Raw genomic sequence first — 25325 nt, 5'->3', positions numbered from 1 at the left:
TTAAGCCTGCCCAGCCTGCCCGGCCTGCAGGAAGGGCCCTGCTATGGTCAAAGGCACCCCCTTAGCTATATTTGGGGTGGAGGGGAGATGGAGAAAGAAGGGCCGGGCCTCTCTTCGGGAGGGGCCTCACTGGGCGTTCAGACATCCCCATTGTTTCCCAGCATGAAGGCCAACCGGATCAAAGACGACCCGGGGAGTCTTGACTTTGAACTTGCGGCTCATTCATTCCAGCCACACCTTCTGCAGCGCATTTTGAATTTACCGTTTCTGCAAGCCTTGTAATTATGTTGGGAACAGCACCATTATATTGGGCTCCATCAGTCTGAGTTATAACTGATGAAGTGTTCGTGGAAATATTTAAAACATATTAACTTTCAAAAAATACTCATTTTGGTTTTCCTTGTTTCCTAATATGCTAGGTCTCCCACCTGCCCCCTCTCTCCTCAAAAATTAGGAAATGGTGCAGACCTCCCTCAGCCTCTGAAATGCCTTGCTCTGAGACCATAGACCTTTCCAGAATCTGAACATTGAGCACGTAGAGGAAGGACTTAAGGCCAGAGAGGGGGTTGGATTGCCTGACTTTCAAACTCATAAGGCCTTGACCCTGAACCTCAGACAAAGAACGGGATGGAGGGCAAGTTTCTAGCTGGGCTGGACACGGGCTGGGGGAACCTGCCCCATCAGTTCTCCTCTCTGTCCTCATGAGACACAGACAGCTCTGTCTGTGGGTGTGGCCTTCTCTATGCTTCTAGCAGCCCGGGAGAACACTTTCATTCTCTAATCACTTAAGTTCCTTTCCAAAATCCTTGTATAAAGTCCCTGAATTCAAGCTTTTATCACTATGGGAGAATCAGAAAATGTAATCAGAAACTGTAAATGGCAATAACATGGATTTTAAGCCAGGCCGTGGTCTAAGGGCTTCACACGCTTTATCTGTTAATTTTGCAGCCACGACCTAATGTTGCTTCATTAGTATTCCCCGAAACAGACAGGAGCAGGTCAATGACTTGCCCAAGGTCACTCGCTTGGACGTGCAGAGCCAGAATTGGAACCGTTATGGAACAAACCGGAGACTTAGTGTCAGCAGTTCAAATCTTGGCTCCACGGTTACGTGCCATGTGACCTTAGACAAGGCCCTTACCCTCTCTGGGACTCAGTTTCCTTCACTGAAAAATGGGGTTATGGGTGCAGCGATCCCAAGATAATCTAAAGTAAGAGCCGATGTACAAGTGCAGGAGTGGCGCATGTGGCGTGCTGCAAACATACAGCCTCGTTACCGAGTTTCCCCTTTTCAGTGTTTGTTAGAACATGTTGAAAAACTAGAACCAAAGAGGGAAAGTTGAAACAGGAAGCATCCTCTGCTCACCCCCTTCACTCCTTAGTTTTCAGTGTCCCCCGATCCCTGTGCTGGGAGTCCAGGGCCGGGCTCCCGGGAAGAGAGACCCTGGGGGGGGCGGGCGTGTGAAAGGCTGCCACCGCTCACACAAACACCGCCGCTCGCTGTCAGCTGGCGCAGGCAGGAATGGAAACTTTCGCCACCAACAGCCTTTGCGAGCAACTTCCCTCTCTGTGGTTTTTCTCTGTCATTCCCTTGATAAAAGAATGAGAGCTGCGCAAATGTAACCAACACTCGCCAATCTGCGCAAACGTAACCAACACTCGCCAATCTCATCTTCCCCTGAAAACACCCGCCTTTCAAGGAGCGAGCCGCCTGAAAAAATGATGCACGATGTACTCTAAACTAGGTCAGTCTCCACCCAGAGGGCTCGGCGCGTGGTTGACTTGCTGTGTGTATCCCCTGTGCCGTAGGCTTCGAGCGACTTCGACAGCCCAGGGAGAGAGAGAAATGGGAAACAGCATGAGATCCACCCCGGCCCCTCCCGAGAGGCCTCTGCCCAACCCGGATGGTAAGTCTGGCTTCTTGGGTGGATGCTTAACTCCATCCCGCGGGAGCCCGGGGTGAAGACGGGGCGACGGCAGATGCTGCTAACTGTTGAAGCAGGGCAATGGGTACAGAGGGCTTCTTTATTCTGGTCTCTCTGGCTTTGCTTGTCGTTAACATTTTCATAATTAAATGTTAAAAAAGATTGAGCAGGGGGCCGGCCCTGTGGCCGAGTGGTTAAGTTCACACACTCAGCTTCGGTGGCCTGGGGTTCGCTGGATCAGATCCCAGAGCAGACCTACGCACTGCTCATCAAGCCATGCTGTGGTGGCATCCCACATAGAAGAACGAGAAGGACTTACAACTAGGATATATAACTATGTACTGGGGCTTTGGGGTGGAAAACAAAAAGAAGAGGAAGAATGGCAACAGATGTTAGCACAGGGCCGATCTTTCTCATCCCACTCCACCGAAAAAGATTGAGCAATGGAAGGATGCTGACTTGCTGGGGTTTTGTGATGTACCTTCGAGAGCATCTGGTTCAATCCCTTTATTTTATAGGTGGGGAAACTGAGGCCCACAAAGGGAATATGGTTTGTCTCATTAGCTATTTGTAGAGTCCTATTTCCAACTGAGGCCAGTCCGATTTGGAAACCTAGGCTCTTGCTCACCCCACCCTGCCAGCCCGTGATGTAATATCCATGGGTGTAATGTTATCCTGGGTATATATTATCACAGTGCTGCAACGGCTTTTTTGATGTAACTTCACAAAACTAGACACGAGCCCTAGGAAATCTTCCTGAAAATAACAGAATCCTTGTGTTCCATTGGTAGCATCAGGTGTTCTAGAGGGATGGCACGATGTCACGGATTAATCAGTGATGACAAAAGTCAGCTTTTCCTGGAGATGCCAGGTGAAGCTAGGCTCCTAAAGCCACATGGTCCTTCAGGGCGTGGCCAGAGAGCTGGGAGAGGGCACAGCAGCCCCGGGGGCAGTGGTGCCGGTTGCTTTGAACACCCTGGCCTCTATTTCCTAGTCAGGTCACTGGGGGCCACCATGTGGGTCCTCTAAGCCCCTGGGAAGGAGGTGGTCAGGAGGTCAGGTAACCCATCGGTGTCCCCAGGGTGAGTCATGGGGAACCTTGGGACACTTCTGCCTTCTCCCTGACATCACAGCATTCGGGGCCTGGTCTCCATCTCCTGACAGGGGTGACCATGCTGGATTCCCCGTGCCCCTCTCACCACCGCCCTGGGGAAACTTCACAAGCATGGTGTTCACCATGAAGCCTGCTGAGCCGCCACTCAACACTCAACCCCAGAGTGGACGGAGCCAGGTTCCCACCCTGCCTCTGTGGACGCTCATTCCATGACTTCTCACTTCTCCCCAGAGGGAGACAGCCAGCTTAGGCAGGTCACAGAGCCCTGCAGAGACCTGCAGCCCACAGCCCACTCAAGTTAGACGCGGCAATGCCACGGCTCTCCTTTCCAGCCCAGTCACTCTCCTCCCCAAACCCAAGGGGAAAAGATCAAAAGAATGTTCCCAGGACAAAGGAGATGGAACCACGTGATAAGGTGGAGCAGAGGGTAGCGGGGCCCTTTACCTCCCATTTAAGCTCAGCACCATGCAGCTGTGCCGAGCGGCCATGTCTGCTGCCACCGCAGGGAGCCTGGGCCCCTCCCCACCTCCTCCCACCAGGGCCACCTCTAGAAAACCGAAACCCTAATGCCCAGGACCCAGGCCAGCTCAGGAGGACTCGCCCACTGAATCCATCTTGCCTTGTCACCTCTCACCCTGGGGCTGGGGGGCGGCATGCTTGAACAAACCCCATGAAAACATGGGCCCCCGAGGACTCGCTCATTTGCCTTTATTTTTTAAATGCAAATTGTCATGAAATAAGTTTCTCTTTTTCCACGGTGTGGGTGGGAGGTCACCTCTCAAAAGGGCGTAGAGGGGTCTCCCCAACCCTCCACCCCCGGGAAAGAGAATTCCCCAGGTCGTACCCAGTTGTGATCTAGGCAACCACATCAAGCATCGGCGGGTGACCTTTCCATCCTCCACCCTGCAAAGTTTCCCTTGTGCCGGGTCCCAGCTTGATTTCCTCTTTTCTCTGACACCTACTTGAATAAGGGAGAAGGCGGCACGCATCATGCTGCATTAGGTAGACTCTCTTTGGGTTTTCACAGAATGAATGCCTTCTCAGCTAACCCTCGTGCTTACTCATTTGGCTAGTCTCAGATACTCAGGAGGGAGTATGGGGAGCTGACTGCTTTAGGCCAACGAACGATTCGCGCATCCTCTGACTTTAGCGTGAACAGTGCAGCATAAAAGCACCAAAGGCCGCTGGCGCTGCGCGGGGATGGGCAGGAGGCCAACCTGTGGACTTCGAGATGGACAAGTTTTCTGAGCTTTTAGATCATTCTTCCCCCTAACCAGGGCTGTGAATGCCTTGGAAGGCAGCTCTGACCATCTGTTTTCTGCTCAACTGAGCTTTCCAGAACATTCCTGATTAGTCTAGCTCCTAGAGACTAATATCACAAAACCCACAGAGAGAGTAGGACTTGATGGAAACAGGGCAGGTCTCACAGGTGAAGGGCCTTGTTGAGCTTCTGGTTCAGTCCCTTGGACTTTGGGTGACCTTGGGTAAGTCCCCCAGGCTCCCACGAGTGGGGACTCAGCTCTCAGACCAGATCGTGACAATCCCTCCGTCACAGCAATCACACAGCACAGTGTAACTACCTGATACATGGGAGTGGAATTCCTTTTTATAAATTCCATTTGGGGTCATCTGATTGCACCAGGCTATGTCTAAATGGCCATCCCCCAAAAAGTTTTACAGTGGTAAAATTGGGGATTCCATGACTTGTTTACAAATGATCTTAAATAGCTCATTTTCTCTGTAATTCTACGTGTCGTTTGGACTCCTCCTCCGTGCCAGACACAGGCGGTACAGAATTGAACAAGACCTAGGGAACTCCCACGTAGTGGGAAATGGCATGATTTCCACCTTCAAATGAGAATTCGGTCACATCGCGGCGATCTTTGCCCTCTCCTCCCTTCTTACCCCTCCTGATTGCCCTGACCTCAAGTGAGATCTCACTGACAGAGGTGGTAAAGCAAACCCGGACACTGTTCAGACCCCTGTCTGCACAAGGATGGAAACAACGCTAAGCCGTGCATTTACATAGCATCGAGGGTGCTGCCCCGTGGAAAGAAGGGGTGGGTGGGGCTCTGGGGAGGAGGAGGGGGGCAGGGAAGTCTCAGACCTAGCCTGGCGCTTCTCAGTGAGTGGTCCTCAGATGAAGTGCATCGGATCCCCTGGGAAGTCGTGAAAAAGGCAGATTCCTGAGCCCCACCCCAGACCAGCTCATCAGCATCCAGTGATACTGGGAGGTGGCAGCATGCCTATTTCCTCATAAGCCCCCTGGTGCATCTTAAACCCCCTAAAACTCATAGACCGTAGACCTGGCTGTTAGCCCTGCCCCTACCCTAGCACACGACAAGAGATGAGAGAAGTCACTTCGTCTTCATAGCATCTCTCTGTTCTCACTTACAAAACGGGGATCGTTAGAACTACTTGGTGCTTATAGTGTGCCAGACATGATTCCACACGCTTTACACACACCAACTCTTGATTCTCACAACAGCCCAGGCAGTAATCACTATTGTCATCTCCACTGCGCTTTGGAGGAAACTGAGGCACAAGAAGGTTCCATTACATGCTGGAGGCCATACAGCTCGGAAGGGGATAGACGGGATTTGAAGCCAGGTGGCCTGAATCCAGTCACTCTCTTCACTCCCACGTTATATGCCTGGAGAGGACGGACTTTCCAGAAGCTCACATGCTCTGAGGGCATGGACACTCTCTAGAGCAAGGGAGAGCGTGGCTGCCAGATTTAATGACACAGACACTCAAGTGCTCTTGAGAGGGATGCCATAGACAAGAATCTGCGTCAGATCTTTGACCAGATCTGCATTTCCCATCTGGGTCTTACTCACCCCACTGCTGGTAAATAAGATGGTTTTAGGTGGCACGTGATCCTTCAACTTTTATATCATTGTACATTTAACGGATACTATTAAAAATACAACTAGCCCATCAAACCCAAGATTTCACATTTCTTAGAATGGTACTAAAGATTTTTTTTTAAGTGATTTAACATAAAGAAAAAAATTCTTAAGTAGGTAGAAGTGTGGATGATACTCAGCTGTGACAAGATAAGAGCAGGAGGTCAAGAGTTGTCTACATCCTCTGCTGATAGGTTAACCCGGTTTTGAAACCAGGCACTCAGCTTACCGGTTGTGTGTTCTTGGGCAAGGCTTTCTACCTCACTGTAGCATCTAAGAGCCTCAGGGTCTACTCAGACCCAGTCTGCCCCATCTAACAGATGGAGAAACCAAGGCTTTGGGCAGAAAAGAGCTTTCTGGACTGCTGTGTCTCACTCCCCAGCCCATAACACAGGACCCACAGGTACCACTCTTGGTTTGTGGTGACCAACAGAACTCAGGAGACCTTCCATCGGGCCAGTCTGCGCAGCCCTATCTGATGGGTTAGGTGTGTGTATCTCCTGTAAAAGATACTAAAGGCCGGCCAGCCCTGAATTCTCTGGAGGTCATGAGTTCGGGCATGACTCAGGCATGCAAACCCAGAAGCTCAATTCGCAGAGTGGTGTAGCTCCTTGCCCACCAACTGCGCGGAGCTGCCTGCGCCAACCAGGAAGTGTCATTTAAATCAGCCTTGGTCCCAACCTGTCACAGTTCAAGTGTTAACTGGGGAGAGCCTGGAAACCAAGCACCAAGGAGAGGTGCTCTCCCCTGGACATGTTACTAAAACTCCCCCAGCCTCCATCTCTTCATCCTTTAACTAAGAGGATGGGTTGCTTTGGGCTGTATGGAGCATTGGAAGTAAAGAATGGCTGGTTTTGCTAGACAGTTATAACTGGGACCTATTGAAACGTATTCAGCATTTCGGAAGAAATTGTAAGGATAGTCCAAGCAGTATAAATAACCTCTTTTAACCTCTTTTAACCAAGTAATCTCTGTGGCTAGTAAGTCTGCCTGGTCTAGTAAATCTCCTTCCTTTTCTGGGCTCATTTCCTGTTTTACATTTTGGTACCTTTTGTTCAATCCGACTCGTTTTTGAGTTGAGCTCTCAGCAAATATTGGTCTTTTGAATTTCATCTTCTGTTCTCACCAAATGGAGTTTGTTTTTAGAAGATAAGAATATTTTCAAATTTATACCACTGGAGGCTTTTGAAAATTTAAGAAGCTATTGTCTGAAATTGGTCTTGGATTACAGAAGGATAACCCCACCCCATCCCATAAAAATGACATTAACTGCTACTTATTGAAGCAGGCTCTACGCATACCCTGCATCTCGAATCCAAACCGAATCCTATGAGGCAGATTTTGATATTTCCCATTTTTATACACGAAGAAATTCGAGCTCAGGTTGGTTAAAAATAAATCTCTCCCCACATCGCAGAGCGATTCAGTGGTGGAGGCGGAACTGAAGCCAGGCCTGATTGATTTCAAAGCCCGTCCTCTCTTCTGAAAATTCTCTCGGGATTTCTCCTTTCTTGCCCAGCACAGCTTTCTTCACTTAATTTATTTCCTCATCTTATGTCTGCAATAATCTCATCGGCTTCCTCAGCACTTCTCTTCACGTCACTCATTTATCTGAGTTAATTCAAATGCTCAGCTCTCCATAAAGCCAGGGGGCCCCAGGAAGACGTGCTCATGTGTTTGAATCGGATCAGCAAACTTAAATTTCCTACCATGAGTTTATTTCACTGTAGGGACCAAAGCTGGTGGAACACTTGGTTGGGATGCTGGCACCCGATCTTGTTGAGAATGGCTGCCCTTCCTGTATAAACACAAACCAACTCCAGTGCCTTCCACTGAATCAGTCTTTTGTTTGCCTAATACCAAAGGTGATAAAGGTAATAGAGATGAGCCAGAAATCCCTTGCAAAGGACCACAGAAAGGCCATTACCTTTAAGCAAAAGCCCCCATACAAGATTTTCTCAGTGATGTTTTAAGTGTTATAGCTATAAAAACATCATTATTACGGAAATTCCACAGGAAATTCAGCTTTGTTATTGTGAAATCGAAACTCTCCAGCCCCATAGCCTCTTTTCCCCCATTGAAACCATTGCTTTTATAACGGGGGTTTTCTTTTTGTTTTTGTTTCTGTTGGGTTTTGTTTTTAACGTTAGGAAAGACAGTTGTTCTGTTTCGCGCTCTTAATCTTGCATGGGAGATCAAAGCCCCCATCGCTCTGTAGATGCGCAGTCTGTTTCAAGATTCTATCATTGTCACAAATAACAAATGCTGTGCCTCTCATCTCAACCCTTGATTTCCCCAAGGGGCTGGTTCTGTGATGACCGCCCACTGCTCTGTCTGCCACAAATCAGGTTTTACTTTTAAAATGCAGCATAATGGCAGTTTTTAAGGGCACGGTGGGTGGCACAGGGGCCTCTCCATACTGTCACTGGACAAACCTGCCTCGAGCATCCTTGATGGGACAGGCTCGCTGCTGGGCTGGGAGCTACAAGACAGCTCCCCCTGGAGTCCACAGTCACTCCCCTGACAGCCACACAAACGAAAATACGACCTGACCGGGGGCATTGCTTCAAAGGAAAAGCACAGGGGCCCGAGAGCGGGGTATAGCAGGTGGCTGAGCCTCCGGAGGTGATTTTTGAGTTGACGGAGCAGGGATGACAAGAGAGAGGAGAGCAGGGTGTGTGCCTGGCAGAGGAGCAACCTGTACACAGGCTCTGAGGATGGGGGAACCTGGCAAGTCAGGAAAAACAGGGCTGCGCTGGGCACGCAGTGGAGAGCGTGTATGTTAATAAGTGGTCCCTCCGTATTTGGGGCCAGTCGTCCAGATTTCCCTCATGCAGGTGTTTCCCAATCCTTCAACGTCCATACTAACCAAGGTCCAAGAGGGGAAACATGCGTCCACACTCAGAGCAGAAGAGTCCCCCTCATAGTCGGGCGGGCTTACCAGGAAGCTGAACAAACCCTACGCATTAGGGCCCCCTCACTGGCTCGGCAACCTTCCTAGGGACTGGGCCTGATTTTGCATTTGCACTTTTGTCTTGTTTTTCTTAAAGAGGGCCTGCAAATTGGCACAAGCTTCATGCCCCACAAAATCTGGAGCCACCCATTATCAGAACCCTGGACTCCTGGATGCCAACCCAACATACATTTTAGAGCTGCCTGTAATTATTGGGGTGGGGTCTGGGCTACCCAAAGGAAGAACCCCTTTTTTAATTGAGCAAAGCAGAATGCAAGGGGGTCTCCTTACAGGCTCAGGGAAGGTCAGAGGCCTCAATAGGGTCAGCCCTTCCGCGGCCCGACACTGCTCCTTCCATGAGCCTGGACCCTTCTCAGTGACCACGGCCACCTGGAGGCACTTTTGGTTTCCAACGCACAGCCAGAAATGCTTGCTTTTACATGTTTATCATCTGCGATTCGGCATCCCCAAGTGAATGATGCATCTGAGGGCGCTGTTTCACGGTGATCACCTGTTTCCGATCCACTCTTACTCATTCTAGTCCTCAAGCTCTCTTTCAACTTAGTCTGTCTGGGGACTTACGACTTGGAGACTGCAGGACATCTGAGTTGTAAGGGGCAGGGTCTAGAGGACCCAACACGGGAGCATCCGGCTCCTAGAAAGTGGCCTCTTTGGGCCACCAAGCATGCCATGCCTGAGTGCTGAGATTTCTCCAGATTTTCCTGGGGTGAAGTGGGTAGGGATTACCCCTCCCACAATTACTGGGTATTCACTCGAGCGTGAGCTCCATCAGAGCTTGCCCTATCGCCACGCTTGGCCCACAGTAGGTGCTCAAGCGAAGAATTGCCCAATGAATGAATAAACGATGCGTTATCCAGAATTTTGAGTTGAGATGCTCAGCCAGTGCATGGAGTGATAAACATTGTAGTAAACAATTACGGTATTTGCTGATTTATAAGGTATATTACTTTCCCCCCAAAAGTACCCTAATATTACCCTGCATCTAATGCATCTGAATGATGACAAATCACTAGGCTGTGAAAGACGGATTTTACTTGGTAGCAAAAAGCGAATTCACACGTTAGCACTGAATCTCTGCTCTGCAGTAATCTGTACTCACAGGAGTACACCAGAGAGCATGCTTTCCTTTTCAAAACTTTGCCAGAAGGACTTTCAGTATCCATGTGATTAAAAAGACTCAACGTTCTTCAACGCCCGCCTTCTCACCTCAAAGTCCCTCTTAAAGAGATCTCCAATACGGTTCCCTATGTCCTATAAGGAAGAAGTGCTTTGTCGAGCTTCAGAATTAGTGTCTCCTGGTCCTGGTGGGTCCTCAGAATTCATGCAGCCTCACCCCAACCTCCCCACCCCAGGGTTACAGATGTGGGGCCCACAGGCCCAGAGATGGCACCTCAGGGGATGGTAATAAAGGATGTGTCTATAGCCCCTGTCATTCATGAGGTGCTGCCACGTACTTTCATCTCCGCTCAGAAGGACCCTGGAATGAGGTACCATTAGCGCTGTTTTGAAGGTGGGGAAATTGAGGCTAGTAGGCACTCCAGGACTTGCCCAAGATTGTATAGATCAGTAGACACGGGGCAGACCCTGAAGCCAGATCTTGTGACTTCAGCTCAGGGGTCTCTGGATCCCCATTTCTCAGAGGAGAACATCAGGGCCAAGGCAAGCTAAGGATGGGAGGAGGTCACCTGACCCGCTGCGGTCCTTCGGGCACGCTGCACCACCATTCCTGCAGAGAGGAGGGCCTGCCGTAAACTGCTGTCTCCAAACCAGTCAGGTGTCTGCAGCTGGAAAGTCCCAGGAGGGGCTCATCTTTGCGCCCTCCTCTCCCAGGGCCGCCTTTTTGTCCCCGTGAATAAGAACAGCCCTTGTCTTTGTTACCCCAGGACTGGACAGCGACTTCCTGGCGGTGCTGTGTGACTACCCATCTCCTGACATCAGCCCCCCCATATTCCGCCGAGGGGAGAAACTGCGCGTGATTTCTGAGTGAGTTAGCTTTCCAAAACTTTTATAATTGCCCCAAAAGGATGAACTCTATGTCGGTGGGAGTCATCAGATTTTAGCTACAACTGTCCAATTCCATGCTGGCTCTGGTCTGATTGTGAGGTGAGAAATTTGGCCCATACGGCAGGCCTTCAAGCTTAATCCTCCTCAATGCTGCCAGTGGTCTAAAACCTTCAGTGGCTCCCCATTGCCTGATAGGTAAGATTTAAATTCCTTAAGTTGGTTTTGACACCCATTATGATCCAACTTTTGCTTCTCATATTGACTTCATCTCCCACCATACATGCAGTGTTGATATTATATACCAGTGCAGACTTTACGTTATATACCATGGGAAGGAGGACCCAGGGTTCTGAAGAAACTTCTGCTGATAAACAAAAAGTATTGCCTTCTATCCTGTTGTCTCTCGTGGTTTGAAACAGGCTATAGAGAAATAGCAGCTCTAAGCCCCTTTCATATAGATCCTTATTGATATAGGCACGTGAAACTAGCTTGGTTCTCTTGCAGAGTAGAAATCAGTGTATTAAACATTTATTTTAAAAAGTCTCCAATGGTGGAACATCAGCTGGAAACATAGGCTGCTGATCTCTGAAAGGGGCCTATTGCCAGCCCATGAGAAGATTTCCTGGTTAGCTTGGAATGGGGGATACGCTTAAAAACTACATTTTCATATGGAGAAATTCGGGACATGGGGCCAATGATAGGTGTTTAAAAAGGAACGTCCCGAGGTGCCCCAGATTAAATCTGATGTCTCTGTTGATTGATTCATTCACTCATTTGCTTTGCCACTTACCTCTCTCCCTGTCCTCTCTGTTCTTCCTCTTACAGCGAGGGGGGATGGTGGAAAGCCATTTCCCTTAGCACCGGTCGAGAGAACTATATTCCTGGAATATGCGTGGCCCGAGTTTACCATGGGTGAGTACATTTCTGAGATAGCATCGATAAAGCACGGTATTTATGCTAGCGGTCTGTAAGTGTGCACAGAGCGATTCCAGCACAGTACAGTGGGACGGAAGGCATAGGTTCCAGAGGGTCACTTCTACTCACAGCTCAGTCCGCAAGCAAGGAAGGGGGTGACCTTGGGCTAACCCCTCCCCCTGTCCGAGACTCGATTTCCCCATCAGTAAGACAGACGACGGGAGGTAGACCTTTCAGCTCTAACACGGCATTCCTGGCACATGGTAATAAACACTCAGGAAATATTCACAGGAGGCAGCAGCCAAAAGTCAGTCTGTCTGGCTTCAAATCCTGCCTCTGTTGCTCTCTGCCTTTGTGACAGCGGACGAGCTACTCAACATTCTACGCATCAGTTTCCTTTCCTCACTTGTCAAACAGAAGTCATATTATCAAGCAATAGGGATAATAATATATAATAGTATGACCAAGGTATAGCGGAGTTAGGGAAATGAGATGAGATGATACACAGGTAGTTCCTGGAGCAATGCCTGGCATTACAGTAAGCGCTCGACACATATTGCCTAAATCACATCCAAAACACAGAGAACGCTTCCTCCCAGCAATGCTGACACACCCAACCTGACAAATGGGTAAGTCAAGCAGAAGAAGAGAAACTCTAAACGGTTGGGCGTGGCAGACGAGACAGGCACATCGCTCTCTCCGGCACTTTCACAGGAGAGGCCCTGCGGCATGATAGCAGCTCTGGAGGCCAGAGCACCGGCCGGAATATGGGGGGCTCGCTCCCTGACTGCCATGGAAGAGCCTTGGGAAAGCTTCTTACCCTCCCTGAGCCACAGTCTTCTCACCTGTCAGGCTACCAAGGCGGGACCTTGGCAAAGAAGTGTACACTATATAGGAAGGAAGAAAGGAAGCACCGTTTTTATTTGAAGGGATCCAGAAGTAACTTCTTCACATTCAGAGAAGGACTGTGCGTGCCACATGCTCCCCTGGGGAAGCAGACATAAGTGCCTGAATATCTTGAAGAATGTAATTCGCTGCATTTCATTGCAGTATGACTGCTTTGATCATGAGGACCAAACCCCATGTCTGCACTGAGGATGATGAAAGGGAGCAGAAGTGGGGCAGGAGCTGCCGTGAGAGTTACGTTCTGAGAGAGATGTGGGTCACGGAACTCTTCCCAGTCAGCTGCGTGTCGCTGATCCATTCATTTGTTCAGCGAACAAGCATCAACCCCTTCATGCCGAAGGCTGGCAGGAGCTGGGGGTGGTGGGGAACCCGGATGAATAAAACGGAATCACGACCCTAGGGAGTTTCTGATCTAGTACATGCAATAGATGTCCTTAAAATATAGAACAGGAAGAGAGGAAGTGCGGCATAGTGGTTATGGAACTGGCCGTCCCAATTCTAGCTCTGTCAGTTGCTGACATGGGGCAACTTGGACAAATTACTTGATCACTCTGACCCTCAGTATCCTCATCGGTGTGAAAGAGGTCATACTACCCGTCTTAGAGGGTTGATAAGAGGATTAGATTTCAAGTGCTTAATATGGTATGCAGCCCAGAATTAGTATTCATACACAGCTATTGTTATTGTTACACTGTCTTCATTTTTATAAGTGGAATTTCATGTAAGGACTTGAAAGGATGAAAACTTGTCATGTACACTAAAATAATATGCTATACATTGTGGAGAATTAAGGGAAGAGTTGAAATATTTGGCCAAATATGGTATAATCACCGTCTTAACAACAGAAGCGCTCTTGGAGACCAGTCCATAAATAAATGGCATCTGAGGTTGTTTCTGTGGGTCTTCTCACACGTGGTACTTCAGCTGGCCCCTTCAGTGACCCACTTGTGTGCCACGGGGAACGTTAAAGGGTGCAAAGCAGGAGAGCATTAATATTCCCCACAGCACACACGCACTCAGAGCTGTGGATTAAAAGGCGAGGTCCACTCACTGAAATACGGAGACCGTTCAAAGCGATGCGCAGTTGCTTCCGAGTGCGCACCAGCCAGCTGCTAACAAAGCATTTCCTTGCACGCCGAGACCTGGCGGAGCCTGCTCTGAAACATGACTGAGGGCCCTTTCCTCTGAACACTGATTCCTTTGTGTATGAGCTGCTTTCTAAAGAGTATTCAAAACTGTCGGCTCTCCTACGGAAGGCGAACTTTCCATTGGAAAGCAGGACTCCGGGATTAACAACCACCTTTTTTTAGTGTTAGGTGAAAAAAAAGAAAGAAACACATGCACATGCATAGGGCCATGACAACTGTGCTTAAAATATGTCGAGAAAGAGAAGACAAGAAGGAACTAGAATGAATGCAAAGTGGGGCTTGTCGAGTTGGTGAAACGATGCACCACTATTGCTCTCTTTCTTGTGTCCACCCATGCATTCACAAATGTACGCCAAGCTTGATAACCTGGACACAAAGATGGAACCCAAAAAGGCAGACACAGTCCCTGCCCTCACGGGGTGGTGAGGGAGAGGCTGGGAAATTGAAGGATAAGGGAGGTAGACAGTAAACAATCTACCAGATAGGTCCCTTATCTCATTTTAAAATACTGATATATTATGTAATGCAGAAGGGCACAGTGCAGGTGGCATTTGACAAACGGGATAAGAAATACGTTTTGTGCATCTTTGTGTCTTCATTATCCGCAGTAATCCCTGGCATGCAATAGGTATTCAGGAATCTTACTGGAAAGATTAGAAGTAGGAAGAAGGCAGGAAGGAAGGAGCAGCCGATTGCCCTCCTCTTTTTAATCCCGACAGTTTTATATTAACTGGGCCTCGATGTTAATTCTGCACCCGCCTGTCTGTTCTGGGGGAGGGCGTGCTCAGTGCTCAGGATACATACTCATGGCTGTCCCCCTGCTTCCCAGCTGGCTTTTTGAAGGACTGGGCAGAGACAAGGCCGAAGAGTTGCTGCAGCTGCCAGACACGAAGATCGGCTCCTTCATGATCAGAGAGAGTGAGACCAAGAAAGGTGAGCGGCCTGCGACTCATCTTTCCATGCTCTGGTCAGACAAGCACCTTTTGCTCCCGGCTGACTCATCACGCGGCTCATTTTCCCTCCTCCCAGGACGCACACAAATCCATCCAATGTGGTGAGCCCCCTGCGCCCACACACCGCCGGTGAGGCCAGCATCACAGCTGGGGGCCTAGAAACAGGTAGCCCGGACTTCATGGGCACGGCCGTGGCCCTGCCCCATAGCAGGCCCTGCTGACTCCTGCTGGAAAATTTCCCATCAGCCGAGAAGAAAAGCGAACGCCAGGCGTCGGCAGCACCTGGCGCAGAGAGCCCATGGGCCTCCAGCTAGGCCTGGCCTGTGCTCTCAGGCTCTCTGACTTGGGCGGGCCATTTACTTCTCGGGGCTCAGTTTTCTCATCTGTGAAATGGAGAGAAAGCCCCTCCCCTGTGAGGTTGCGGTATGATTCAAATGCACTAATAATTGTAGTGCTCTCGCTGCACAGGGGACCCTCAATATCAGTTCCCGCTGTGCCCTATGATGCAATCAGAGAGCTTAGAGCATCAGCACAAGCAGACGCACCTTCTTACATACATGATCCTTATCCTTATAATTCCTGTACTTCCTATGCGTTAAGTAATTCAGTGAAAAAGAAATAGCAGGGCTCTGTCGTGGCTCAGAGCAAGGGTCCCGAACTCTCATTTGGGCTGTGTGAATTACCAAGAAGTCTCCTGTCTCTCCAAGCTCAGGTTTCCTTACCTATAACGTGGGATTCACAATAGGAAAGTGCTTAGCACGCTGTGTGGGTGGGAGTAAGCACTTAAACTCGCGGGAGCAGAATACTTAGCAGCTAGGGCTTTCCCAGACTGAGAATAATCATAGCTTTTTACATAGAGAAGATATTTTCCAGTTCTTAGCCTGCTTCTTGCACACCTGCCATCAGAGAAAAGAGACGTGGCATCTGAGAGTATTTCCCACTCGTCTATTAAGCGCCAGGGCTGCCTGGTGCTGGAGCCCTTCACCGAAACGAGCACCAGCCTTAACTCTGGGGATGCAGGGACCATACATAGTGATAAAAAAATCCAAGGAAAACGTTTCTCTCAAAAACTTGAATGTGCCGAGGGACAGCAAGATCAAAGCAAAGGGGAAACTTCTGTGCATATCCCGGGGTCCCCCGAGGCAGGAGACCCAGACTCAGACCCTCTAAGCTGGCATGGCCGAGAGGTGGGGGAGAGAGATCCCAGCTTGAAGTGCCAAAGTTTGTCTAAAACTAAAGTTGTCATCAGGCAGAGGTGCAGCTGGAGTGGGGCTGGGGTGGGGGTGGCGGGCTCTGCTCCCTTGGGTATGCAAAGTTCTGATAAGTTTCCACCTGCCCCTTGACCTGCTCACCATACTTCCAGTCCCCGTTGACATTACCAGAAGACACATGTTGGGTTGAGTCAGAGGGCAGGCCTGGGGCAAAGAGAGGGCTGCCCATCAATGCTCTCGGAGGCCTGCCGGGGACAAGGGGCAAAGCCCAGGTCTGCCCTTTCCGAGCTGTGTGCCTCTGGCCATGTGGCTCAGGGGCGCTGAGCCCCAGTTTCTCCATCTGTAAGATATTTGGGGACAATACCTCCTGGGGTCTTTCTGAGACTCAACAGAGAGGTTGCTTGGAAATAGCTTAGCACCCTGCCCAGCCCACACAGCAAAGACTTGGTACATGCTACGGACCTGCCCCCTCACCGCCTCTAGAGCGTACTTCCCTCCTGGGACCCCAGACGACAGAGCAGCAAGGACCCTTAAACATGACCTAAGCCCCATTCTCTCACTTTCCATTTGGGGAAGTCGAGGCTAAGAGAGGGGAAGGCACTTACCCAAGCTTCTGCTCTTCTAACCCATATGGGGTCATTACTCTAATCGTGCTTCAGGAGAAATAACATGGTTTACCTGCTTCTTAGGGATACCACAAAAATGTCTTAATTGCCTCTTTTCCAAATTTCTGAGAAAACCAAGCCTAAGTCAGAGGGAATAGGGACCAAGAAATGGGGGCGTATCTGTAAGGCCCCTCAAATGGGTGGCATGGCGGCACTGGTGGGACAGCAGGAAAGACGGCAGCACAAACATCATAGAACTTACATGCAGGAAGGACTCAAGAATGACCACTGGCCCTGGAGCCACAAGGTGCAACCCAACTCTGATCATTTAACCTGGTCCCAAGGCCCACAAAAGCACGTGGAAGCCGCTCGAATGGGAAGGTCACAAAGCACAGACTAAGCCCATGCCCTTGAAAACTTGTATTGTGACAGGATTAGTGCACCCCGGCTGCTAAGATAGTATGCTCCTGGGGTGAGCTCCATCCAGGCAGATGGGTTCTAGCAGCTGCTGTTCCAAAGACAAGCATGCAAGTCAGGGTATCGTCACGATAGCACAAGGCTGAGAGCATCTCTCGGCTTCAGTGGTGGGGGGGCTCCTCCGCAGGCTGCTCTCGTGTGGGGACATGTAGAATGCTACTGACGTGTCCTCCATCTTCTGCAGGTTTCTATTCACTCTCGGTGAGACACCGGCAGGTGAAGCATTACCGTATCTTCCGCCTGCCAAACAACTGGTATTACATTTCCCCGAGGCTCACCTTCCAGTGCCTGGAGGATCTCGTGAACCACTATTCCGGTAAGAAACACTCCATCAGGACCCATCAATGAAGCCTCTCTTTGCTAATTGCCCTGTGGCGCCCTCAGTCTGGGATGCACACGGGTCACCGATACACGCCAGGGACTTCCTTGGCTGTCCTGTCCGTCCATCCTGCCTTCTTAATATGCTCTTGCTAATTCGGACTGTGAATTTCAGGCTAAAACAGACTGCCTGTGAAAGCTGCGCAAGTGAGTAAAATGCGGCTAAGCTCAAATTCACCCTCTGTCTACCTGTAAAGGAAACGAGTCAGGATGCCCCTACGGTCACAACCGCAAACAGCTCGCGCTTCCTTCGGCGCACCATATATTTGCAGGCCTCTGGGGCTTTGTTCTGAAACGCCACTCATTTCCCCTTTTCTGCACGTCAAAATCCTCGTCAGCCTTCAAGCCAACGGGAAGCCCCCTGCGTAATGACAGGAGTTGGGATTCATTGCCCGTCTTCGCTGCTCCCGTAGAGGCCAGGTGTCCCCCTGAATTCCTCTCATTCTGCCTTGTGGCCTAGTTAACTGTGGACCACTTTGTGTTTCCCAACAAGGTCTAAATGACCAGACATTGTGCTTCACTCACTTGTACGTCCTTCCTGGACCCAGGAGAGAGGTGACCAGCATGGGAGCATCCTCCAAGATGGCGGATGCACAGTGTGGTTTTGATGGAGGTGATGGGATAGGGTAGAGTCAGATGAGGAAATTTGAGTTAGACTGTGAAAGGCCTGAATGCCAGGTCAGGAGTTGAAATTTTACCCTACGGAAAAGGGAGAAATGGTAAAAAGTGGGCTAAACCTCTAAAAGTTGGCTGTGGAACCTCTGTGTTCATATCCCAGATCTTCCGGGCAACCTTGTGCCAGTTGTGCACCTCTGTGTCCCACTTTCTTCTCTGTGTAATGCACATACTAACTGTTCCTGCCTCGGGGATGCTGTGAGACCTCACCGAGTTCATGCATGGGAAGTGCCGGACGTGAAAGCAGGCTCCTACTAAATGTCTGCCCCTTTACTCAGCAGGTGTCTCCTTCTTCCTCCCTTCCCCGCGTATTGGAGGGGAGAAGAAATTACTTTCACTTTGTCACCATCTTTCCTCTTCCGGGCTCAGGAAGTGAGATCTCACACCCTGGGGTATCTTTACCAGCGTCCCTTAGGGTGTGGCATCTTGAAGGGCATTTGAAAGAGAAAGAGGAGTCCACAGGGCCTTGGTTATCACGCCTGGCCTGTGAGAAGTACGAGTCGTGACGGAGGGAGGGCAGCTTGGGCGACCCAGGCCTGAGCTCGGATCTGGGCTCTGTGAGACCTCGGGCAGAGACCTCTGCCCCTCAGAGGCTCAGTCCTCCATTCACGGAAGGTGGGGGAGACAGCGCCCTTGCAGGTGGTGGCAATGATTATTGAATGGGATTGGTCGTGTAGGGCGTCCATCACAGCCTGGCATGTGGCAGATGCAAAAGAAAAGCTAAACAAATGTTGTTTCTGTGATAGCTGAGAACTGAGCAGCTTAGCTAAAAATGAAAGAGGAAGGGAGTCCTGGAAACAGTCAACTTTTACTGATTATGAGTAAAGGTTGGTTGTGGTATTTGGCTTTTAATAACAATCATCTGAGAGGTGTGGAGACCATAAGTTTTGCATAAACAAAAGCAAACATGAAAAAGATGCCACCTCGCAAAAACTTTACAGTCTGGGAGGTCCTTGAGGCTTCCAGGCCAGGGACACCCAAGGATCTCACGCCCCTGCAGAAGCAGGGCCTTCCAAAAACACGTTCCTGGCTGCTGCATCAATAAATGCATTGCAAGCATCAGTTCACCCCTGAGAATAACTGAAAAGGGTCTGGGAGCCTGGAGGGCTTCCTGTGCCTCTGGGGACCCCAACGTGGAAACAACGAGGCCAATTTTACCTCCCACCAGATTCTTCCCAAAGGCACAGAGTCAGAGAAATTGTGCACTCAGGGGTCTGAACAGACATCTTCGTTTTACAAGTTGCTTATGTTTCTTATCCTGGTGCCCTTGGGCAAATTACTTAACATCCTCAAGCCTCAGTTTCTTCACCTATAAAATGGGGATTAAAATGCCTCTTATAGGATTCTTGTTAGGACCAAAAAAAATAAATTCAAGTGTGGGAGATATCTGGTACCTAAATCTTCCACGCGTGGCGGTGATTGAAGAACAGAGAGGGTGGGACACAAATGAGTCCTAAAATATGGCCAGGAAAGTAAAGGGATGGGGAACTGGGACCCTGGAATGGAGAGTGGTTGGAGTCAAAGGGTGTGAGAAGAATGAGTGTTCTGGAGAGTTCTGTAGATTGGAGAGAATTAGATGAGTGTGTCCACACCCCAGAAGCAGTGTTGGATTTCTTTCCGTTCCTTTTTAGAGGTAATGAGTTGTTTTTGGAGCAAGGGCCTGGTTCTGAGTCAAGGAGACTTGGAATCTCACATTTCTGTGACCCTGAGCACGTGACGTGACCCCAGGATCCTCAGTGTCCTCATTCCAGAAGCAGGTGTGACAATAGTGACAGCTCAAAGTTGACTGGGGCCTCCCCAGATCAACACAGGGCTCATGCCAGCTGCTTATACTTGTTAGTTCTTTTTCTCTTTGCCAGAAGTTCCTTTTCACCCTCAGTATTAACCTTCCCTAGAAAGGGCTTTACGGAGCCCACTCCTGGGCTGCCTACTGCCCTCGATCGCTTTAGTCTTTGTGTCTGACTTGGTCTCCTTCACCTCCTAACCTGGGAGGTCGTTTCAATTTCCAACCCATGACAGGTAATTATTTCAGATTCACATCCAATTAAGCTCCCTCTAACCTCAGGGTCCAATCTCACATTTCTTGGCACGGGCCAGTGTGGGTGGACGTTTGAGTTCACGGTGAAAGTCAGACTGAAAACCACGAAACGAGTCATTATTGACTGACACCCTCTGATAGCCTGGGTTCGCCTCTTCGGCTACAATTCCTTTTTGTTCTTGGCAAGGACGCTGGGAGAGCTTCATAAATAAGAGGAGAGGCGGAGAGCGCCAGAGATGCAATGTGCTTCCTAAAACCTGGTGATGGGTTCGCCCCAGGCCGGGGTGGTCCTGTCCTGCTGGAGGCCAGCAGCATCTCGCATCCTTGGCCACTCCATCTCCCCTGTGACGTGAGAAGCACTGGGGTCTTTAACCTGATGGAGGCCACCCAGAATTTCCTCCATCTATGAGAATGCCTGAGCACAGCCAGAACCAGTCTTTCTCGCTAAGACATGGCTGGTGGAAGGCTTTGAAGAGATGGAGGATGCATCATAACGCTCCTGGAGGATGAGGGACTCTGGACGCTGAGATATTTCCTACTAGCTGAGGGAAACAACAGTGGATTTATTTAATTTTCATTCGCTTTGTGCATGCGTATCTAGGCTACAGAAGAGAAATTTTTCTTCATCCACTTTCTCTCTTTTGCCTCTACCTTTGTTTTTCTCCTCTTCTTTTCCTATGTCTTTGATCATTTTTGTGCTGTCTTCACTTCCTTCCACCTCTTCCTCTCTCTCCCTCCCTCCCCCTCTCTCTTTTTCTCTCTCTCACCACCCCCCTGCACCCCGTCTTTCTCTCTCCCTCCCCTCCTTCTCTCCCCTTTTCCTTTCTTTTCTCTCTCCTTCCTTCCTTCCTGTCTTCCTTCCTCCATCTCTCTTTCCCTCCCTTCCTGTCTTCTTTCCTTGTTTCTTTTATCTTCCTTTGTTCCTACAAATGCATTAGCCCACCTGTGCTGTGTGAAAAGCTTCTTTGTATGCTTTGGGGGGACTGGCATCATAGACAGCACCCCCTTGAATGCAAGAGGCTCACGCCAAAAAGTTGATGTAACGGCCCCTTAGGGAGGAACCCTGGAGGCTGGGGCTCACAGAGGCACTCTGCCAGCTGTGCTCACTCGGTAGCTCACTCCTCCCATTTGGCAGTTGAGGAAACTGAGGCTTAGAGAGGTTCAAGGTGATTCACCATCAGGGGTGAAGCTGAAATTCACACTCAAGTTTGGTTGGTTCTGGATCGTAATCTTTACTCTCTACCCGTGCCAAGCTAAGTGCAGTGCATCTTCAGGCCATGTTAACATCTCTTCAACATCTAGGTGCATGACTCTCAGCCCTGCCATGCCCCTTTCAAATCGTAGCCTCAGTTTCCCCATGTGAACAACCAGGGAGCTGTACTGGATGGTCCCCCAGGCCCCGTACCCCTCATTGGCTGCAGCGTCCCAGAGTCACTGACTGGCCATCTGTTTCCCTCCTCAGAGGTGGCTGATGGCCTCTGCTGTGTGCTGACCACACCCTGCCTCACTCAGAGCACGACCACCCCGGCAGCGAGGGCACCAGCCTCGCCTGTCACCTTGCGCCAGAAGACCTTCGACTGGAAGAGGGTGTCCAGGTAGGATGTGTGTTTGTGTGTATGTGTGTCCCATGAAAGTGTAAGCCCAAAACCAGCGTTCGAGCCTGGCAGAGGATAACCGTGGTCAGTTACAGCCAGCCCTGCTGAAACCCAAGAGGGGACATTCAGGGCAGATGCAGACCTGTGGAATCCCACTGCCCCCGTGAGACAGACTCAGCCTCAGTGCTCAACTCCCTGCCAAGAACCTCCGTCCCCCAGGTCTGCAGACATCTGTCGAGCCCCCACTCAGTTTTAACAGAATATTTTCCAGCTGAAAGATACCGCCTTGCTTTTTTCTAATTGTTAGGATCCTAGAGGGTAACATGCAAATAAATCTTGTGTAAATTTAAGATTATTTTAAACTTGCTCAGAAAGCTTAAACACACCAGCAAAATCCTAAGGCGATTTTTTTTTTTTTTTTTTTTTTTTTTACGGAAAATAGTCTCCCACTGACTTGTTTTGTCTGATTGTCAGCTGTTGTATTTTAAGGAATATCTGTAGTTGGGGATTGGTGGGTTATCTTACTAATTAAACACTGACTCAGACACCCCACTGGCAAATTCAAAGAAAATCAGAGATCAGACTTGCCTGGGAGATGAATAAAACTGCTCTCCCTCGTAAATATCATAAAGAAATATTCATTAAAATTTACAGTCGGACGTTTTAGCCATCAAAAAAAATGGTGATTCACAGAGTTTAAGTGTTCTCTCTCCAAGATCATGCAGCCACAAATGTAAGAACCAGAATTAGAACAATAAGTTAGAGAAATACTAACCAGGCTCCTTTTTTCCCTTCTTTTTCTCATTTTCCTGTCCTCCACCCCTCCACGTCTCTCTCTTTTGCCTCTTCCTCTGCTCTCTTTCCTTCCGCCTCGCAGACTACAGCAGGACCCAGAGGGGGCAGAGAATCCACTGGGCGTGGATGAGTCTCTTTTCAGCTACGGCCTTCGGGAAAGCATCGCCTCCTACCTCTCCCTGACCAGTGACGACAGCACCTCCTTTGACCGAAAGAAGAAAAGCCTCTCCTTGATGTACAGCGGAAGCAAGAGGAAGAGTTTCTTCTCGCCTCCACCGTACTTTGAAGACTAGCCCGACAGCAGACACCATGGTGTGTGCCCAAAAGGAACAGAGGCTAGAACTGTCACCTGGGGTCTTACAGAGAGGCAGGTCCCCTGGTCCCTGGGGAACCTCACGTCTCCCAGAAGCCAAGAGAAGCCACGTGGAGACTTGACCTTGCATCTTCTCTATCCACACCATGACAAAGGGTACCCATCCCTGGTGTCTGATCAGTACAGGACATCACGCAATGTTGACTCATGATGCGATCAGGCAACATTTCAGAAGAACCCTGTGTGTGTGTGTGTGTGCTTGTCGTGTTTGTGGGAAAGACAGACACTCTCTCACAAGGAAGTACACGAGGACCATTCTCCAACAAACCGTCCAGATGGTCACACGCTGAGGCCATTAGAGAGAACTTTGGAACAAAAGAAGCCTGAGAAGATGACCCAAAAGCGGTGGCCTGGCAGAAGGTCCTGGTTTGCAAATTGGTCCCCTGCATTGACCTTTTTTAACCAATCCCTAAAGAGATCTTTGGTACGCAGCTCCTGTCTTTTTAAGGGAACTCAGTGACACTAAACATTAACCTTCCTTATTAGCCCGGAATCAGGAGATCCTTTTGGCCTGCCAGTACCCAGACCACATGTGCAGAGATTGGATGGCCTCCGTCCTTCTATAGAGGGCAAGGCAACTGGGAGAAGGAGAAGCTGCTGGTAGGGAGAGCAAGAGAATGGCCTGGAACGGTGCGAACTTTCACCCTGTCCCCAGCCATGGCTTTGCAGCACAGAAAGCGCATCTCTGGCACACTGAGATTCTTGCCTATATTAATGCATCAGTTATTCATTCATGATTGCCTGCAGAGGCCCTGTGTTAAGACCCATGTAAGATATCAGGTCACAAAAAGAAAAAGAGATGAATAGGCCCCTGACCCCAGTAGAGGTGCTCACAGTGTAATCAGGCAGAAAAGTGTGTAAACAATAATGAAAATGGGGTGTAAAAGGAGAAATCAGGTCCTGGTTTTTGGTAGGATTGGGGTCAGGTGAGGAGGACCCAGGACCCCCTGTTCCAGCTGGACCTTTAGAGAGTTGGCTGGATTAAGTAGGTGAGAATGCCTGGATTTTTTTGAAAAAAGGAAATCAATAAGTTCTAAAGAGTTAATTTATCCAGTATTTTATTCCAAAAGGGTTTGGCATCCACATGAATAAAAATGCTGAGCTCCAGGAAAGATGGGATTAAGAGTGGCTTAATTGTGTCATACATCATTTTAAGAGATGAGAGAGAAAACACAGTAAAGATCTAAAGAAGACGCATTTATCTCCAGGCCACGAATCCGGATCCTGTAGGAAGGGGTCCGGGATGCATCCGTGACTCATTTTCTCCTGTTGCAAAGGGATTCAGGGGGAAAGGGGTGCACGCAGTGCCTCTTGCTGCCCCATATGAGGAGTCTGTTTACCATACGCATTCCGTAGATCTGAGATCGTGTGCTTGTGTCGTGTGCATATGCGCTGACATGATTTTCTGTATCATCACATTCCAGTGTGTTTATACCAGAAGACATTTGTGGTTTCCTCAACAATCCCAAAGGGCTGTTTCAAACGAGCAGCCAACGTATGGGAAATGAATGTATCACTGTGGACATTGACTCCCACCATAAGGCCGGGTGACGTCGCCACTCTAGATGTCTGTACAGCGTCTTATGTATTGTTTTCCGTTGTGACTAATGTGGTTAGGACATTTGGGGAGTACTCAGAGGGATTTCTAAGTGGGAAGCATTACACTTTGCTAAATCATGTATTTATTCCTGATTAAAATAAACCTACTACATATTTAACCTTTGGAATGTGGAGAGCGCGTCCTGTGAGAGGTGGGTGGGCGGGTCACTCAGAAGCTCTGTGGGGTTTCGAATTTTCAAATAAACCTGCAACTGAAGAGAAGCGAGATCCAGGAACAGTCGTTAAGCAGTTCAGCCTCTTTTCAAGGTGCAGCCTTAAGAAAACCGGATTTTATGATTTTTGGGGGTGTCTTATCAAACTCGAAGGCGGACAGAAGGATTTGAGGGCGAGAACAAGTCCTTAGTGACTGGTAGGAAAATTCTGCCTCACCTGGAGACTTCTGCATATTACCTGGGAGACCTCTGATATCCATTCTTCCAAGAATTCCTTTGTACAAATATTTTGGGGCACCTATTAAAAACCAGACACTGGTCTAGGCGCTGGAGCTATAGCAAGACCAGCTGAGGTCTCTGGTATCATGGAGCTTGATATCATCCATAAACAAGAAACTTTCCAACGATGACTAATGCAGTGCGGAAGGTGGCCTAGGGTGCTAGGAGGGAGCACGACAGGCCAGGGATGGTTTAATCGGATGCTTAGGAAACGCTTCCCAGGGGAGACGTCCAAGCTCACAGTACAGCCGAGGCCTGAAAGATGAGAGCAAACAGCCA

At 49.4% G+C, this 25325-nt stretch overlaps 2 protein-coding genes across 5 annotated transcripts in view; one reads left to right on the top strand and one right to left on the bottom strand.

The window, feature by feature from the left end:
* SLA (Src like adaptor) overlaps positions 1 to 24713 on the top strand; it is a 64163-nt gene extending 39450 nt beyond the window's left edge. For 2 of the 4 annotated variants that reach the window (XM_070221848.1, XM_005613291.4), the window contains exons 2-8: positions 1810 to 1907; positions 10806 to 10905; positions 11752 to 11838; positions 14725 to 14828; positions 17326 to 17457; positions 21695 to 21827; positions 22705 to 24713. In XM_070221848.1, coding sequence (XP_070077949.1) covers positions 1810 to 1907; positions 10806 to 10905; positions 11752 to 11838; positions 14725 to 14828; positions 17326 to 17457; positions 21695 to 21827; positions 22705 to 22915 — 865 coding nt within the window. In that variant the 3' untranslated portion in view covers positions 22916 to 24713. Of the gene's footprint in view, positions 1 to 1626; positions 1908 to 10805; positions 10906 to 11751; positions 11839 to 14724; positions 14829 to 17325; positions 17458 to 21694; positions 21828 to 22704 lie in introns of those variants that run through there. The other 2 variants (XM_001498789.7, XM_070221849.1) reach the window with 2 other exon arrangements.
* TG (thyroglobulin) overlaps positions 1 to 25325 on the bottom strand; it is a 243041-nt gene that overhangs the window by 70423 nt on the left and 147293 nt on the right. The window lies entirely within an intron of this gene.

Source organism: Equus caballus, chromosome 9 (genome assembly GCF_041296265.1).
Source record: "Equus caballus isolate H_3958 breed thoroughbred chromosome 9, TB-T2T, whole genome shotgun sequence".
Taxonomy (NCBI): Eukaryota; Metazoa; Chordata; class Mammalia; order Perissodactyla; family Equidae; genus Equus; species Equus caballus.
The sequence above is the reverse complement of the archived record's forward strand: the minus strand, read 5'-3'. Positions and strand labels throughout refer to the sequence as shown.